Source organism: Ochotona princeps, chromosome 26 (genome assembly GCF_030435755.1).
Source record: "Ochotona princeps isolate mOchPri1 chromosome 26, mOchPri1.hap1, whole genome shotgun sequence".
NCBI classification, from domain to species: Eukaryota; Metazoa; Chordata; class Mammalia; order Lagomorpha; family Ochotonidae; genus Ochotona; species Ochotona princeps.
Genome location: NC_080857.1, coordinates 9,559,802 through 9,575,783, shown reverse-complemented (window position 1 = coordinate 9,575,783; position 15,982 = coordinate 9,559,802). Strand labels below are relative to the sequence as shown.

The 15,982-nt window shown below is 48.2% G+C and overlaps 1 protein-coding gene across 2 annotated transcripts in view; it reads right to left on the bottom strand.

Annotated features, from left to right (window-relative positions):
• Positions 1–4,823: 4,823 nt before the first annotated feature.
• Positions 4,824–15,982, bottom strand: part of PTPN21 (protein tyrosine phosphatase non-receptor type 21) — a 57,699-nt gene continuing 46,540 nt past the window's right edge. For both annotated transcript variants that reach the window (XM_058655346.1, XM_058655347.1), the window contains exons 13-19: positions 13,861–15,293; positions 10,596–10,733; positions 9,358–9,579; positions 6,646–6,774; positions 6,275–6,509; positions 5,772–5,932; positions 4,824–4,961 (exon numbers count right to left, since the gene is read on the bottom strand). In XM_058655346.1, the coding sequence (XP_058511329.1) occupies positions 4,833–4,961; positions 5,772–5,932; positions 6,275–6,509; positions 6,646–6,774; positions 9,358–9,579; positions 10,596–10,733; positions 13,861–15,293 (2,447 nt within the window). In that variant the 3' untranslated portion in view covers positions 4,824–4,832. The remainder of the gene's footprint in view (positions 4,962–5,771; positions 5,933–6,274; positions 6,510–6,645; positions 6,775–9,357; positions 9,580–10,595; positions 10,734–13,860; positions 15,294–15,982) is intronic.

Sequence of the window (15,982 nt, the reverse complement as noted above, 5' to 3'; positions counted from 1 at the left end):
AAAGAAATCTTCCATACACTGATTCAGTCCACACATGACTGCAGTGTTCAGGGCTAGGAGAGGTCAAAGCCGAGAGCCAGGGGCTCCATCTGAGGCTCCCACATGGGTCTCAGGGACCCGCAAACTTGGGACAAAAACTTTTTTTGCTACAATTTAAAAATCCCCTACTAATGCAGTTAAAATTGCAGGGCTGTTAGACTGAAAACATGCTGTTTGTTGTATACTGCTTGCTACAGGCCCTACAGCTACAGCCCTGCAGACTCCAAGCCAAGGGGTTTTACTGATAACATCACAGTCATTTAATGGAAGTTAAGAAATAATGATAAAACATTCATTAGCTAATAAATAATTTCCAGAGATATGAAATATTCTGGCAGCCAAAAGTCAGAAGTTCAGTGAATCCTCTTATGCAATTATATCCACATTATTAAAGCATCAATTCAAAGTCTAGTGACTGTTCCCTTTTCCCTTCAAGATTACTTTTTTTCAATTTACCCCAAATGCTTTGAAATGTAATTGTTACTTCAGGTTACAAATGTTAAAATCTTTAACATTTCTGGAAGTGAAGTGGGCAGGCAGGCAACCATACATGCGTGTGACCTAACAGTGTGCTTTCACACATCTGCCTTGGAGCTGCTCCCCCTTAGAGTCCTGCTGGCTGTTTCTTTTTCCCAGTAACATGACTGGGGGTGGCTAGGACATGGAAGTGGCAATAGGAAAGGTGGGATTCGCCAGTTCGCCTTTCCTCATGTCTGGCCCGCCTCACAGCTGGGTTCCCAGCAGCCCCACGTCCTCCATCATTAAGCTGCATTCTGCTCCCTTGTAACGCTCAAGTTTCCGCAGCTGCGGAACTTCCCCACAACATGCTGGCCAGGCCGACTTCAGCAACTCTCAGCTGCCACCTGCAGCTGCAGGGAGAGTGCATCCTCTCCTCTCCACCAGGGGGCAGTAGGGAGAAAACTGCCTGAAGCTTCTCGGCGAATAGGCTATAGTAACTTTGTTCCAGAACACTGATGCTTACCTTCCGGGCACCTTCTGCCTTAAGCAAGCATTATGAGGACAAGTTAGGAAAGTTCACAATCGCTTGGAGCATTGTTTACAAAGGCAAGTGTAATACAGTTCAACATAGAGATCCACTCTAATGGCTGGTATTTGATCTGGAACTGTACCACTTTCACAATCCCAGGATGCCACGAAATGCCCTCTAAAACCTTCCTATTCACCTAACCCCCAAAACAAGGTTTCAGGTTGGGCTTTCAGATTTTATTCAGTTTTCTGCAAGTAATTATATAGTAGGGTATACAGTTATACCATCTCTTAGCTCAAAAATGAGCCTCCTGCGATTGGGAATTTTATTTTAAACTGGAAAGATGTGGTTTTGAGCTTATTCCACATGAAACCTTGCAAGGAAATAAATGCCTCTCAATGTATATCCAAATGAGCTCAATATAGAAGAAATGATGTAGAACTCCAGGCTTATTGGCCTTCCCTTTGCCTAGATGTAGGATTTCAGCCTTGATTTAAGGGTCTTGATTTTTCCCCAATTTTGAGCGCTTCAGACTAAAACAGTGTCCTGGCATCCCAGTCTCTGGCCTCTGAAAGTCACGAGACTTTTTAAAATATTCTCTTCGCAGGACGCATGTTGGAGCACAGCTTACTAAGTCCTTGCCACACCAGTATCCCTTTTTGAATGTGCACTTGGCACTGGTCCTGGCTCCTTGTCAGTGTGCCTGGGAAAGCAGCAGGTCGCGGAACTCATGCTCTCCACCCGGTGTGGAAGAGAGTGTTCCAGTCTCCGGGCTCTGGCCTTTTTCTAGCCATTGACGGGTCTAGAAGACAAAGTTTCAGATTTGTTTAAAAGGCAGAGAAACAGAACCGTCCGTTTACCACTTTACTCCGCAAATGCGTGAAACAAGCCAGGGCTGGGCCAGGACAGATATAGGAGCCCAAAGCACAATCCAGGTCTCACATGTAGGCAGGCCAGCAGCCGGCTGGGGGGCCGTCACTTAGTGCCTCCCAGCTCTGAGTCAGCAAGAAACTGGACTCGCTGTGTCCCAACCTCTGCGTTCAAATAGCCCCTCATTGTGAGGTTTCTAAGCTGCCACAGTCACGTGAGTCAATTCTCCAAACAGCTTTCATATTCAAAAAAATTATAAAAATTACAATAGTAATTCCTGCTTCAACTTGTACAAATCTAAAATAAACCTGTTCTTATATTGCAGCTGACCTTTAGGTTAATAAGTTGTATTATAAACAGTTGCATTTTATATACATTTAAAGTTGTTTAACACTATGAACATTACCATGTCAGCTGGGAGTGTCTGAGGTCGAGCTTCTGCGTTCATTCTGGCACAGGGTTTGGAGGACTAAATTCTAGGGCTTTCTGAATACTTCACAGAACATGTTCCAGAAGAGACAACTGCAGTTAACGTTCCAACGGCATTCCCAAACAAGCACTTACTCCACTCAACACTGTCAGCTGCACCTCTCATCCAAAAGACCCCACCAAGCTGATCTATAGAAAACACTACTGTGTAAGCTACTTTTGTAAAAAAAAAAAAAAATCATTTTGATAACTTTGCTATGAAGTTAAGGAATATGATTCTTGAGGTGCACAGAGCACTGTGTGGCAGACAGTAACGCTTTCAGCTCAGACATGGGAAACCAAGTTCAGCAAGAGAAACTTTTATTCACAAATCCTTTCATAATGACTAACTGCAATGAAAGAATTCAGGCCTTAGAAGCGATGTCAAACAAGCAACATTTTCAGGGTTACAGATTTAAACAGGATAATTCGTCCTCTTAAGTTCACTTATCAAATTATAACAGGAACACAAATATACCATATATTACTCTTTCATTAGATTTTTGTTTTACAATGTTCTTATCATTGCGACACCTCTGAAGGCTCAAACTCCGTAGGATTTGTGTAAAACGTACCATTGAAAGAAAAAGCTTCAGAAACATTCTTATCCTGTATGTGGTGTGGAGAAGGAAAATGTCACCATTAACAACTCTTAGTGCCCTCTGGGGAACACTTTCCCAAAACTTTTGTCTATTGCTATTGTTCTTTAAACAAAAAGTTTAAAGCTGTATAATTTACTATCAGTATTTTGTTCCTAAGTGAGAAGTGTGCCCATTTTCATGACTACTTTCTGAATTTTATTTAGGTTGTTGGGTTCTGAAGTAGAAAATTGTATGTCATAGCTGATAACGCACACTTAGCACTCCCAAAAGTGAGGTAAATTGCTTTCCAAGTGACATGGAAATCAAAATAATGACTAGGATGTTGTATTGAGGGAGCAGCCCTAGATACGACATTTTGGAAGCTCTGCCTGTGTACGAAATAGCCTCCTAAGAAGGAAAAAGAAGACGGACATTGGGCAGAATGTGCCAGTCTGTCCCTCCTGTTCAATAAGAACCATGAACAGGGCCATGCCAGCCTGGCCAAGGCCTCACCCCTCAACTCAGCCTGGCTTGGTCTTCAGGGCTAGGCCATCCACGAGAGGGAGCAAGGGTACTGAACAGCCATGAGCACCCCAGAACTGAAATTAGGGGCATAAGGAATTAAAATGCAAGTGCCTTTTATGTACCACATTAATTTCTTGAGATTGACAAGTTTTGCTTTGTTTCGTTTTTGTTTTGAAGAGGGGGTTGTGGTTTTGGGAGAAGAGATGAATTTATTCTTTTTTTTTTTTAGTCAAAATTATGTGAAGCTTCCTCAAGGTTTCAAGATAATAATGTAAACCTAAATTTAGTCACAACAGAAGAGTACAGGTCAGGTGGAAGCACTCTAAGGACAGGCCTTGAAGGCCCTGGCACAGCTCCGTGGCGTCAGCCGCTGACACTGACCGGCATCCTGGTCACTGCGTTCCACTTCCTCTGCTCCTCATCTCACATGCTTTCTCCTCCTCTTGCAAATACTTCTGAAACCACATCCGTCGTCGCTGTCTCATCTACAGAAGCAACACTTACAGGAGAACTCCCATGTTTTTGTTAACAAGAAAGTGCTCGATGCCATCCTATCCAGTTGTTCTTTACTTCATCTGCAATCAGTAAAATCAAACTCCGTTAGGTTTACAATACTGAAATATAAGGAACCTGATTATTCACATTCTTAAAATAATGCGCCTTCATTCCCAATTTTCCGTTACATTGACTCATTTCGGTCTTCATGAGTTGAGCTCCTGTTTTGGAAAATATAGAAGTTACAAATATATAGAAGTTTTAGGATAAAAAATTTTCTAAATATAAAAATGCTTTCTGTGTTTCAAAATAACACTTTTGAGAATTTGCTTATAGTTTTGGGTTTGGTAACTAAACCAGAAGGAACCCACAGCTTAAAAAAGATAACACAGTTTTAAATACAAAGTTATTACAGGAACCACTCATATCTACAGATCATCACCACAGAAAATTCAGTTTCTAAGAGAACTGCTAAATATTTTAATCATAAAATAGAACTCCGTTTTCAAAACCTAGTTAGGGATAGAGATCTATGCACTTTAGTGATTGCCAGAATTGCCCAGCATAGCTTCAGTAAAATAGAGAATTGTCTAGAAAATACAATCTCCAAAAGTGTGTGCAAGTACTGCAAATCCCCGAGTCCACAGCAGGGCCGTGCCCTCAAGCCAGGTCCTCCTTGGCACCACTCCCCAACTCGGCCCGTGCTGTGTCGCCGTCAGTGTGCCACCACGCCTGCGCACCACCAGGCCCTGGGATTGCTGCGTGCGTCAGGCGTTGAGGAGAAAGGATGAGTTAGGCAAGCACTTCTGTTTTTTAAAAGCTGTAAACGCTCCATGTGACTGGGTCCCTGTGGAAGCTGTGGGAGCTTAGATGAGCCTGGAGCTTTTCAGGAACTGAATGAGAACTCTGTAGACAAAGGTGTACTGGCAGAGGGTCTGCACCAGCATCATCCGCTGTTGCCGCAGCATGTCCAGGACTCGGGGGATGTCCAGCACCTAGGAGAGAGACCGTGATGAAGGCGGCATGCTCCCCTGCTAGGCGGTGCACGGCCCTTCTCTGCCTGAGCCTCTGCTGTGCAAATGAGTAACCCGCGAGAACCTCATGCGTGTGGACTACACAGACCATCCATGTGAATTTTTTCAACATTCCCCAAGTGAAGCTCACTGATTTTCTTTGGCTGTAAACTACCATATTTCACCAAATACCAAGATTCAGCAGAAACACAGTGTGCTCATGGCTGTCAGTGCCTGCTCAGCATTTCCTGCACAGAGCTCTGGCTGGCACTAACTGACAAGCCAACAGGTGTTCCAAGAAATGAGAGTAATAACCACAAATTCAGAAGTCAACGATTCAAACAAAATTAAACAGCCTGGTATTTCTTACGACTATTCTGTCTCCTCACAGATACTGCAACTCTCCAGGAAAACACAGCCTTTTGCACACAACACTGAATATCCAGAGATTTCCACAGTCCCAGGTAATGTGTTGTACTGAGCCAGCGGGCAGTGGGCACTTGGGAGGCCACCATGTCACCATGTCACACAGCGTGCTGTGTTGGGAGTCCCGACTACACTTCTGATCCTGACTTCCTGCAAGACGCACCCTTGGGACACAGCAGGTAACCGCCCAAGGAGTTGGGTTCCTGTTGCCCATCCAGAAGACCTGGACCGGGTTCCCTGCTCTAACTTTGGGCTGGCCCAACCTCCGCCAGTGCAAACATTCAGAAGCTCTAAGGTCTGACTCTGTCCCTCTCTACTTTTCAAGTTATTTTACGTTGAAGATTTCCTTTATTTGAAAGGCATCACCTCATTGTGTTCCAGACAAGCGATCATGATCTCTGACAGAATGACAACGCCAGTCCTTCCCACTCCGGCACTGCAGTGGACCAACAGGGGAGGACTCGGGCTTCTGGGTTCACTTGTGCTGTTCGTATGGCGTCGCACAGACTGGATCTCTTCAAGGTATGCTGTGAGAAAAACATCAAAGAAACAAAGTACTCAGTTTTCCCATCTCCATGGATTGAGAAGGCTGCAGATAAGGAGGCCTGCATACTGATGACCAGTTCCAGGGGCTGTGTGTGGATGTGGGCACATTAGCACCTCCACCTGGGCCTCTGCATGCCCACCTGCCAGGTGAGGGGGCGCACTGCCCAGGGGGGAGGCAATGCTGAGAGTCAGGGCTGGCATTCTGCAGCCTCCTGCTTTGAACAGCTAAATGATTTTGAAAACAAGTCTAAAATTTATGCAGCAACACAAAGATACGAGTCTAACGGCTCTGCAGGAGGTCATCTAGGAACCAGAACACTTACACAGAAAGCCCTTGAGGTCCTCTGGACAGCCATGCTCAGGCCAGTCTGTATACTGCAAATGCCACACTGTCCTCTCCTGCCCCGTGAGCAGGTGCTTCATCTTGAGGCCGGTGGTGGCGTAGCAGCCGGAGTCTGTGCGGAACCGCGTGGTGATCTTAAACCTCCCGTAGGTGACAGTATTGTGCCTGGAGCCCAGTCGGGGCCAATACCGGAAGCTCTTCTCCCTGCCACCCTCCTGTTAGAAGACGAGAAGGTTGACCACCACCACACAGGGCTCTCCCAGAGCCGCCTCCTGCAAAGCCCAGGGTCCTACTCGGGAAACATGGACCGTCTTGGGGCTGAGATGTCAACAAAGAGAATCGAGTACTCACCTCCTCTGCCGTCACCATTGCTATAATGGCAACGCCCTGTTCCCACACCATCTGCCAGAAATCCTGGCAGGTATTCTGTAATGGTCCCTGTGTGGCAATATAGTCCCATTCAGTTCCACTGACAGAGACCTGAAATTAGAAAAGGTTAGAAAGGTTTCTTGTATGTGCATGTAATACATGAATGTATTTATGTATATGTTTATAGTAATACTGAAAAAGCAAATTGATTATTCAGAATTCACAAAGGTTTATATCTCAGTCTTTTCCCTTGAATTAATATAACAGGACCTGGGATCATCTGGTTAATGTCTTAGAATCTCAGTTCTCACCTATAAAAACCAAAGTATTGAGATAGGCCTGTGGTCTAGGGACTGAGGCACTCAAGTGCCACACTGCAGTTCTCTGGGTTTGATACCTGGCTTTATTCCTGCCCCTGACTCCAGCTTTCTGCTAACACGTAACACAGACCCTAGGTGGTAGCAGTACTGGCCCAAGTAATTGGTTCGTGCCCCTGTGTGGGAGGAATGGATTGAGTTCCTGGCCGCCGGCTAGCTGCCAGCTTTGGCCTTGGCCCAGCCTCAGCTGCTGCGTGGGGCGTTAGAGCGAACCAGTAGACGGGGAGTTTGTTTACGACACTCTGCATCTCAAATAACAAATCTTAAGACAGCTGAAATTTTAAAAAATGAAAATATTGCCTACTTTCCTAGGCCTGTTGTGACAACTGAGTCAATTATGCTTGGCACTGCTATTATGATTCCTCTTACCAAAGTTCTCTCAGTGGCTGGCACTGTGAATAGCAGAAGCTGCCACCTGCAACGCCAGCATCCCATTTGGTGCCACTTGGAGTCCCAGCTACTCTACTTCCGATCCAGCCCACTGCTAATGGGTCTGGGAGCACAGAAGATGGCCTGAGACCTTGGACCCCTGCCAGTCACGCGGGAGACCCAGAAGGATTCTGGCTCCTGGCTTCAGGAGCCCTGAAGGATTTCTGGCCCTGGAAGTTGGGATCATTTGGGGAATGAGGAACCAGCGAATGGAAGGTCGATCCCAGTCTGTACTCTTCTCTCTATAAACTCTGCCTTTCAAACAAATAAATCTATAGATATATAAATAGATATATAGATATAAATCTATATAGATACATACACCAACATATTAGTATCCCAGATTGTTTTTATTTGAAAGAGATTTTTACAGAGAGAGGTCCTCCACTGCTTGCTCACTTCCCAAATGAGCACAACAGCCAGAGCTGAGCCCTTCCAAAGCCAGGAGCCAGGAGCTCCCTCTGTCTTCCCCATTGCTTGAGTCATCCTCCGGTGCTTTCCTAAGTCCTAAGCAGGGAGCTGAATTAGAAAGGGAACAGCCAGGACACGGACCGGCCACTCATGGGACGCTGGTGCCTCAGGGGGACGATGAGCTTACTGTGCCACTACACCAGCAGCAGTACCCCACATTTCAAATACATTTCCCCTTCCTGAAGCATGCTGGCAATGAATTCAAAGCTTGAAAACATCAGATTTCCAGGGAAATTTTTTTACTGTAAACTCACTTCTGGAATTCTAGGTCAAGATAACTCTCCCTAACATTACTGAAGTTCTCCAGTTAAGACTTAGCATCTTGATCCTGGCCAGAACATTAATTACAAGGTGTGCAGTCAGATCTGGATCTAATCACAACTCCACCAATCTTTGGAGAGAGTAACAACTGCCCTCTGAATGCCTGCTTAGTACATACCACTGTGCCAAGCCCTGTTCCACCCACACCCTCACTTCGGGCTGCCAGAGCCTCTCCACCTCCGCCCCACCTCCTCTCACTGAGGAAGGCCTACGGGATCGGGCTTGTCACTTCTTCATTTAGAGGGGAGCTGCCGTGATGGTGAGTGGTACACCCGGGACACAGCCCCAGCTCTCACCATAGACCGCTGAAGACTGAAGCAGCTGTGCAAACATGTTATCTGGTTCTTAACCAATCAAAAAAGGCTCGATGAGTTATTCCAAAGAAATGCTTAGTTTGTAAATATGTTGTGACCTGGCAGACAACAGAATACAGCAGGTAAAGATCCCCAGTGTGTGGCGATCCCTGGACTGCCGGGTCTGCGGAAAGCCTCGGGGGCCAAACGCTGACTTCAGAACAGGGGTGAGAACTACAACATTTGGCCATAGATACTCAATCACCTGCCATCCAGACATCTCTCCAGCCCCAGATAAAGAATCTACCAGAGTGACCCAAGGGGACACTGACCCCGGCCGTACCCAACCCCCTGCTGTGAATCATCACTTCGTATTTGGATGTCAGTTAAACGCAGGGAGAAGAGATGCCACCTTTTATAAATAAGATTTTGTAAGCACCATCAAAAAGCCAGACACGAGTGACAAAAAAGTACACTCAGTTTAAGCATAAGGTGAAAACAGCATCTTATAGCGCCTAAACAAAAAATGCACAAGCTAGGAAGAACATACACATTTAAAAGGAAAATGTTCTGAAGCCAGAAAAATCGATGCGTGCAGTGTGCTGGGCACAGTGGTCTCCCACATGCAGAAAATACATGCGACTTTGCCTTTTATCTAGCACCAGCATCTGCATTTCCTAGCTTGCAATATCGTAGTGACGGTGGTTCAAATCAGGGTGTTTGTAGAGTACAAAGACATGAACACATTCTTGTGTTACATCCAAACCATATATGCTGTTTACCGCCCTGGACATGCCTCTCACCTTAATATGAGACGCGTTGATATAGCCGGTGTTGTTGTCTTTAGTTGGGACTAACTCCACTCTCGCATCATCATAGGGAAGGACATCTTGGAATCGATTTCTTTCTGCGTTTTCAGGGAGACGTGCCGTGGCGCACTCCCCACCGACTAGTCGTTTTTTCAGAATTCTCTCGTACTCTGTGAATACCATCCCCTGTTCCAACCGCTGCTCCAGGATTCTGCACTGGAAAACAGAACGTGTGGAGTAACATGAATGCCTTCCCATGTCACAGCGACACTTGATGCACCTCTGAAACGTCCTGTTTTACACTGCAAGCCTGCAACTGTCCAATATCGAAAAAATTCTAGATGTAACCAAAATCAAAATTTTCCACAAATGCAGCAGTTTACAGGGACCTGGATGGGTGAGATCAAATGTAATCACATGATCACTGTAAGCTCTTATTGTTAAAAACAAAACCAAAAAAACCCATCAGATTTTGTTGACGGCCTCGTCAGGAAAAGCTGGCTCCAGCACTTCCTGAAAACAACTCAAAATACCCCACAGTATGATGCTGTCTGAAGTCTTCTTGGTGAGGAGCAGACTGCAAAACCGTTTAAAGCTGAAAATGGGCCTCAAATAATTTGTTGGATCTGTTTTCTTTAATCTTTGGTCCGTTTTATGACCTCTATAAAACAGAATTTGGGAGAATAGTAAGTCCTACACCAAGAATAACATCAATAATCAAATGCTTAAATTTTATAACAGGTGATACATAATAAGACATTAAAAGCAGCAGTCAATATAGGAAACCAACTCCAGGATTCAGTTTTAAGTAGATTCAAGCCTGTCTCACTTCTATACAATCAAATCTGCACAAAGTATATCTCAGTAATATTTTTCATAACTAGTTTAATAACTTCTCTCAAGATAAATTTTCAGTGTGATAAAAGTATTCATCATCCGATTTCTTTCTTTATACATTCATACAGATTTCTTCTCAAGGCCACCAGAAGGTAAGACCACCCCAAATAGCTGCAGGCAGGCAAGCACCCAGGAACACAAACTAATCAACACCCAAAACTAAAACCATCTAGTGGGACATTAGCCAGACAGCTGCCCCAACTGTGTGGCATAAGTAATTCCTTAATATTTTTATGACTATTAAATTATGCCGCAAAATTCCCTAAAGCCCCTTGAGAGAATTTGGTGGTGCTTGCCAAGCATCCCGGAAGGGCCAGGACCCAGCCCGTACGTACCCGTTCGTCATTTGTCGCCCGGGGAGGCATCTGGTCCCCTTCATCGGGCAGAGGCAGGCGCGAGAGGGAGAGTCCATTCAGGGCTGCCAGTTTAAGAGGACCAATTTTTTTTGCATCACCTCGAGTCTTTTTCATTCCCTGTAAAAATATGTGTGTATTTGAAATAATACAGAAATGCAGTCCCTTCAGAAAGAAAGTCCCATGGGTGGAAGACCAGAAACAAAGGGAGTATTCTCCTTCAGCAGGAGCCCAGCGGGTTCCCTCCTTCACACACCATTTGTTTCACAAATATTAGGAGGACTGCATTCCTCTCAAGGCCAAAGCCCTGATAAGTCTTCCAGATACAAAGTCTTGAAACTCAATTGGTTACAAGGCTCTGTTGCAATGAAAGGTGAGGCTCCAGGCAGACAGCATTCCTCCACAGGACCCAACCCCAAAGCATGACACAAAAAGGCTAGCAGTGGTCCACCAGGAAAAAAAGCCAGGGGCTCAGTTAAATGCAATCACTTGATTATTGTAAGCTTTCATCATCATCCAAAAAAGTCTGTTACTAGCTCTCAGAGATTAGCTGGCTCTGACACTTCCTTGCCTAAACATGACTCCGAATGCCCCACGGTGCAGTGCTGGTGGAAGCCAGCACGTGGAGGAAGCTGCACATATTCCAACCTGCCGCTGAGTGAGCACAAAGCCCTCGGACAAGGGCTGCCAGGGCTGTACGTGACAACTGTCATGCAAAGCAGGAAAGCAGAAAGGAGTATTTTGGGGATGGATGAGTGCTGAGCCAGCCTCCCAGTAAGGCAACCATCAGGCCCCTGGTGATGAGGGTGGGTGGGAAGTTATAAAGCGCTCCATCCTGGGCCCGGCACAGGAGCCTAGCGGCTAAAGTCCTAGCCTTGAATGCGCCAGGATCCCATATGGGTGCCAGTTCTACTTCTGGCCACCCCACTTCCCATCCAGCTCCCTGCCTGCGGCCTGGGAAAGCAGTCAAGGACAGTCCAAAGCCTTAGGACTCTGCACACATGTGGGAGACCTGGAAGAGGCTCCAGGCTCCTGGCTTCTGATTGGCTCAGCTCCAGACATTGCAGTCACTGGGGGAGTGAATCAGCGGACAGAAGATCTTTCTATCTCTCCTCCTATCTGTATATCTGCCTTTCCAATAAGAAATAATTAAATCTTTAAAAATAAAAACTAAAAAGATAAAGTGCTTCTTCCTGTCTCAGCTTATGTCACTGTTTCTAATTCTGAATAGCCTTAATTCACGTTAGTATTTTTCTTTAATTGTAACAGTGAAATAAAGATAAGGGCACCCTTCTATTACGATCAAGAGACACAATGGGCCTGGCCACTTTGACTCCTCAAAAGTACGCTGTAACCTTGGCCAAGTACTGTCCATTTCACAGTGCCATTTCATTCTCTCTGGAGTCATCTCCTTTACAAATAAAATGAAGTCACAGAGAAACAGCCTCCCTGTGTCATGTGACCACTGCTTTGTGGGTGCCTGGTGCCAAGGGAACGAACGGTCCTTCAGCGAAATGTGTGTGAGCCTCATCACCTAGCAGGCACGTTCCCATGCTTGGCCTTGTGTGGGACTCAACGCCAGGAGGCAGGAGGAACAGGGAGGGTGTCCCTGTGTCACGATGTGGAACTCAGCATGTGGACCACTCTAAGGGAGACCCCTTCAGCAGAATCCACTTGGTATGAGCATCGGTACCACTGAAGCCGATGAGATGAAAATCAAAATTAATCAGAATTCTCGTGTTTAGCTGAAACAGCCAGGCCCCACTCAGAACATTCAGGAATAACAGGAGCTTGAGCAGTAGGCTGTACTTGTACAAAGGTCGCTTCGGGAAGGTAGCTGGATCACGTGTACTACTGCACGATTCTGCCGCTGGCTCAGTCCCTCCTGCCGAGCAATGGGGAATACTGTCCTCCCCGGGTCATCAGGGGCTCATCAGCTGGCACCCTCAACCTCGGCCCACCTGGCACACTGGACTGTACCATCATATGAATCAGGAAAAAAAAAAATCACCTTGGCCGCTCTCTAAGCAGATTCTATGAATGCTAGCCTTGTTTCCTAAGCACAAGGGTGTTGGGTTGGGCTTTTTCTTGTCCATCCAGGTGTTGGCAGCCTCCCTGACTGGTGAGTAGGCATCAGGCAGAGATGAGGCCAACAGGCGAGGCTGCCAGGACGCTGGGAGCCACAGCCTGGTGCACCTGCAGGCACTGGAATGGGGGTGCAGGCCACGAGGAGCCAGCACCACAGAGTGGACCCACTTCCTGCCAGGGCGGACTCCACGCAGCTCTGTCCTCGGGAATTAATTATAGGATGGATGCTAACTACACACATCACCTGAGCAAACCCAAAAAGGACAGTAAGGGGGTGCTTTCGGTGGGTGACTAGCATGGAAGTCTTGGCTAAAATTAGGACATTTTAATTGTCTTCCTTAACACATCACCAAAACCAGCTCCCTCTCACCCCCTCCAATCCACGGATACCCTTTCACGGCATCTACTTCGTGGACTCCAGCAAAACCAACGGGGCTCTAAGCGTTTCTACAATTCAGATCTGTTCAAGACACAGAATGACATAAGGAGGCAAACAGAAAAGGGGGTGCATCTGATGACATAGCCAAGAGGCCCTCTGGGACTCCCACATCCCATCCTGTCCCGCCTTCACTTCCCTTTCAACCCTGCTCCCTAACCTACACGCTGGGAAACAGCAGGTGGTGGCCCATGCAGGAGACCCACCGGAGTTCTAGGCAACCCCAGAGGCCACAGGCCTTGGGCAGTGACCCAGGTAATGGAAGCTCGCAGCCTGCTCCGCTATGGTTTTTTGCCTTCCAAATAAGCAAAAACAAAGAGGAGCTGGCATTGTGCCACAGAGTTAGGCTACGACTTGGAAGTGCTGGTATCCCACACGGGTGCTAGTTCAAATCCTAGTTACTCCACTTCCCATCCAGTTCCCTGCTCATGTGTCTGGGAAAGAGCAGGAGATGGACCCGAGCCCTCAGCCCCTGCCACCCACGTGGAAGAACGGGAAGAAGTTCCTGGCTCTTGGCTTCGGCCTGGCCCAGCCCTGTTCCTTACGGCCATTTTGGGAGTCAAACAGCGGGTGGAAGATCTTTCTGTGTCTCTCCTTCCTTTGTAACTCTGCCTTTCAAATAGATAAATAAACATTTAGATAAATATTAAATAGACAAAGTCTAAGAACAAGCAGGCCATTTTCCCTGGGGTCCGAGGGGCATCCGCTCATTGCCCAGCTTACCCCCAGTGGTGGGAGGCCCTCCACGACATTCTTTTTCCCAGACAGAAGGTCCGACACCGGCCTCTTCTTGAGCGAGTCCCTCCGGGCGCGGTATCTACCCGACGTGGTGAGGTCGGACTCCGACATGGAGGATGTGAGTAAGCTGTCCCTCCTGAGCCGCCGGGCATCAGCTGTCCTGGAGATGGGGCTCGTGTCCCCCACCCTTGGCTCTGTCTCTGGGACGTGGGGCTTAGGCTCCAGGATGTGCAGAGGGCCGCCCAGGGGGCCTGCCGGGGCACACAGACAGCTCCGTGGTGGCTCCTGGGAGTAGCCGCCCTGTTGCCGGGGCTCCTGCACACCTGCAGGGAGGCCAGCCTGGGCCTTGCTTAGTTCCTCAGAATCCTCCTCCTCCTCACTGCTATGTATCAGCATGGTGGCATCCGAGAGAGATTTGTGATGGCCGTATGTCAAGCCCTCGGGCTCCTCTTGCTTCGTGCTCTCCGTGAGGACGCTGGGCTGGGAGGCCACGGGCCGTGGGGCCACATCTGCAGCCGAGGCCGACATGGTCCTCTCCTTGAGCCTCAGGCCATCGAAGCCATGGCTCAGCCCTGCTATCTCAATGCTGTTCCTCTTCTGCAGCTGGGCATGCCTGGCGGCCGTGAGTGGCTCGCTGACCTCCTGCAGGGAGTGAGCCACAGGCAGGCTGTCCTCCTGGAAGGTCTGCACTGAGTGGTGGACGCGCCTGGTGATGAGGTCCGGGTTGCTGCTGCTGATGTAGAGGTGGCGAGACAGGTCTGGGGTGCTATTGGCAGGCCTGGGGTATGGGTATGGGGGTGGCGGCCGGTACACCTGGGTCCTCATGATGTTTGCAGCCGGGTACTCCTGGGCCTGCAGCTGCACATTGGTCAGCTCGGGCACACTGACCGCCCCCACCACTGGCCTCCGCTCAGCGGGATAGGGATAGGGAGACTGGCTGTGGAAGCTGTAATTCAGATTGAAGGGGTAGTGGGCCGACTGCGGTGAGGCCAAGTGTGCGTGATCACGGATCTCGGGCTGGCTGTAGACCAGGGCATCAGGCCTGCTGTATGCAGACGAGTTGCCGATGCTGAGGTTTCGCAAGGAGTGGCTCTGTCGGTCCCCGTGCACCAGGCCCCGGTTGAGCTGCTTCATGACAGTCTCATAGTCCGGGGTCGGCCGGTACGAGGGTGGGATCAGGGCGCTATGGCGATGGGATGGGACATAGTCGGGTCTCAGGACGTCGCTGCCCGTGATGCTGGGGTTGGAGGACATCGGGGAGGGCTGCAGAAAGGACTGAGGGTTATTCAGGGAGGTGGTGCTGTGTGCGCTGTAGACGCTGCCGGTGCGGATGCGGCCATTCAGGTCCATCTGGGCTCTGTCCAGACTTGTCTGGGAGTGACAGTAATAGCCATTCTGGCTGGGTTCAAACAGGTTATCTGGAGGGGAAAAAAATTCTGAAATGTAGTTTAAAAACACCGTTTTAGAAAAAGGCAATACATTGGAGCAGTTACTTCAGCCAGACACAGAACGGGCCCAGAGCTGAGATGACACACGGAGCTTCGAAGGCCCTGCCCTCGGCCACCCCGGGGCCCAAGGGGGCACTCGGCTTCCTCACGCAGCATTTGCAGACGATCCTGCCCACTCACAGGGTGCTGCTCAGTACCCAGCACCCACAGAGACAGGCAAAACTGCAGACCAGTGTTAAGACCATAACCATATCATGTTTTTTTCCAAAAATTCAAACCATGTCTTACTAGAAATACAAAAAAAGACCTTCTGGAACTCTGTGGAACTCAGGGCAGACTGCTGAGGGCCCCGGACTCTACGTTTGCCTGGGAGGGGAAGGCAGCCTGCGGAGCCCGACCAGTTCCAGCAGCACCATCTGTAAACATTCCCTTAACTGGAGTTTTTAGATTGCTAGTGTGGGTCCCTTGAGAATGAAGACAGTGTCCGCTCTGATAGGGTAAAGGCGCAGCAGGGTCAGAGCTGCCCCAGCCCACAGTGTCACCACAGCTGCACCCCCTGGGGGCATGGGCTAAGACAGCCACCACTGTCCCTGGGCTTCAGTGAGACGGGGACCCATGGACCTGACCTTATGATAACCACGCAAGGATGCCTGTCCAGA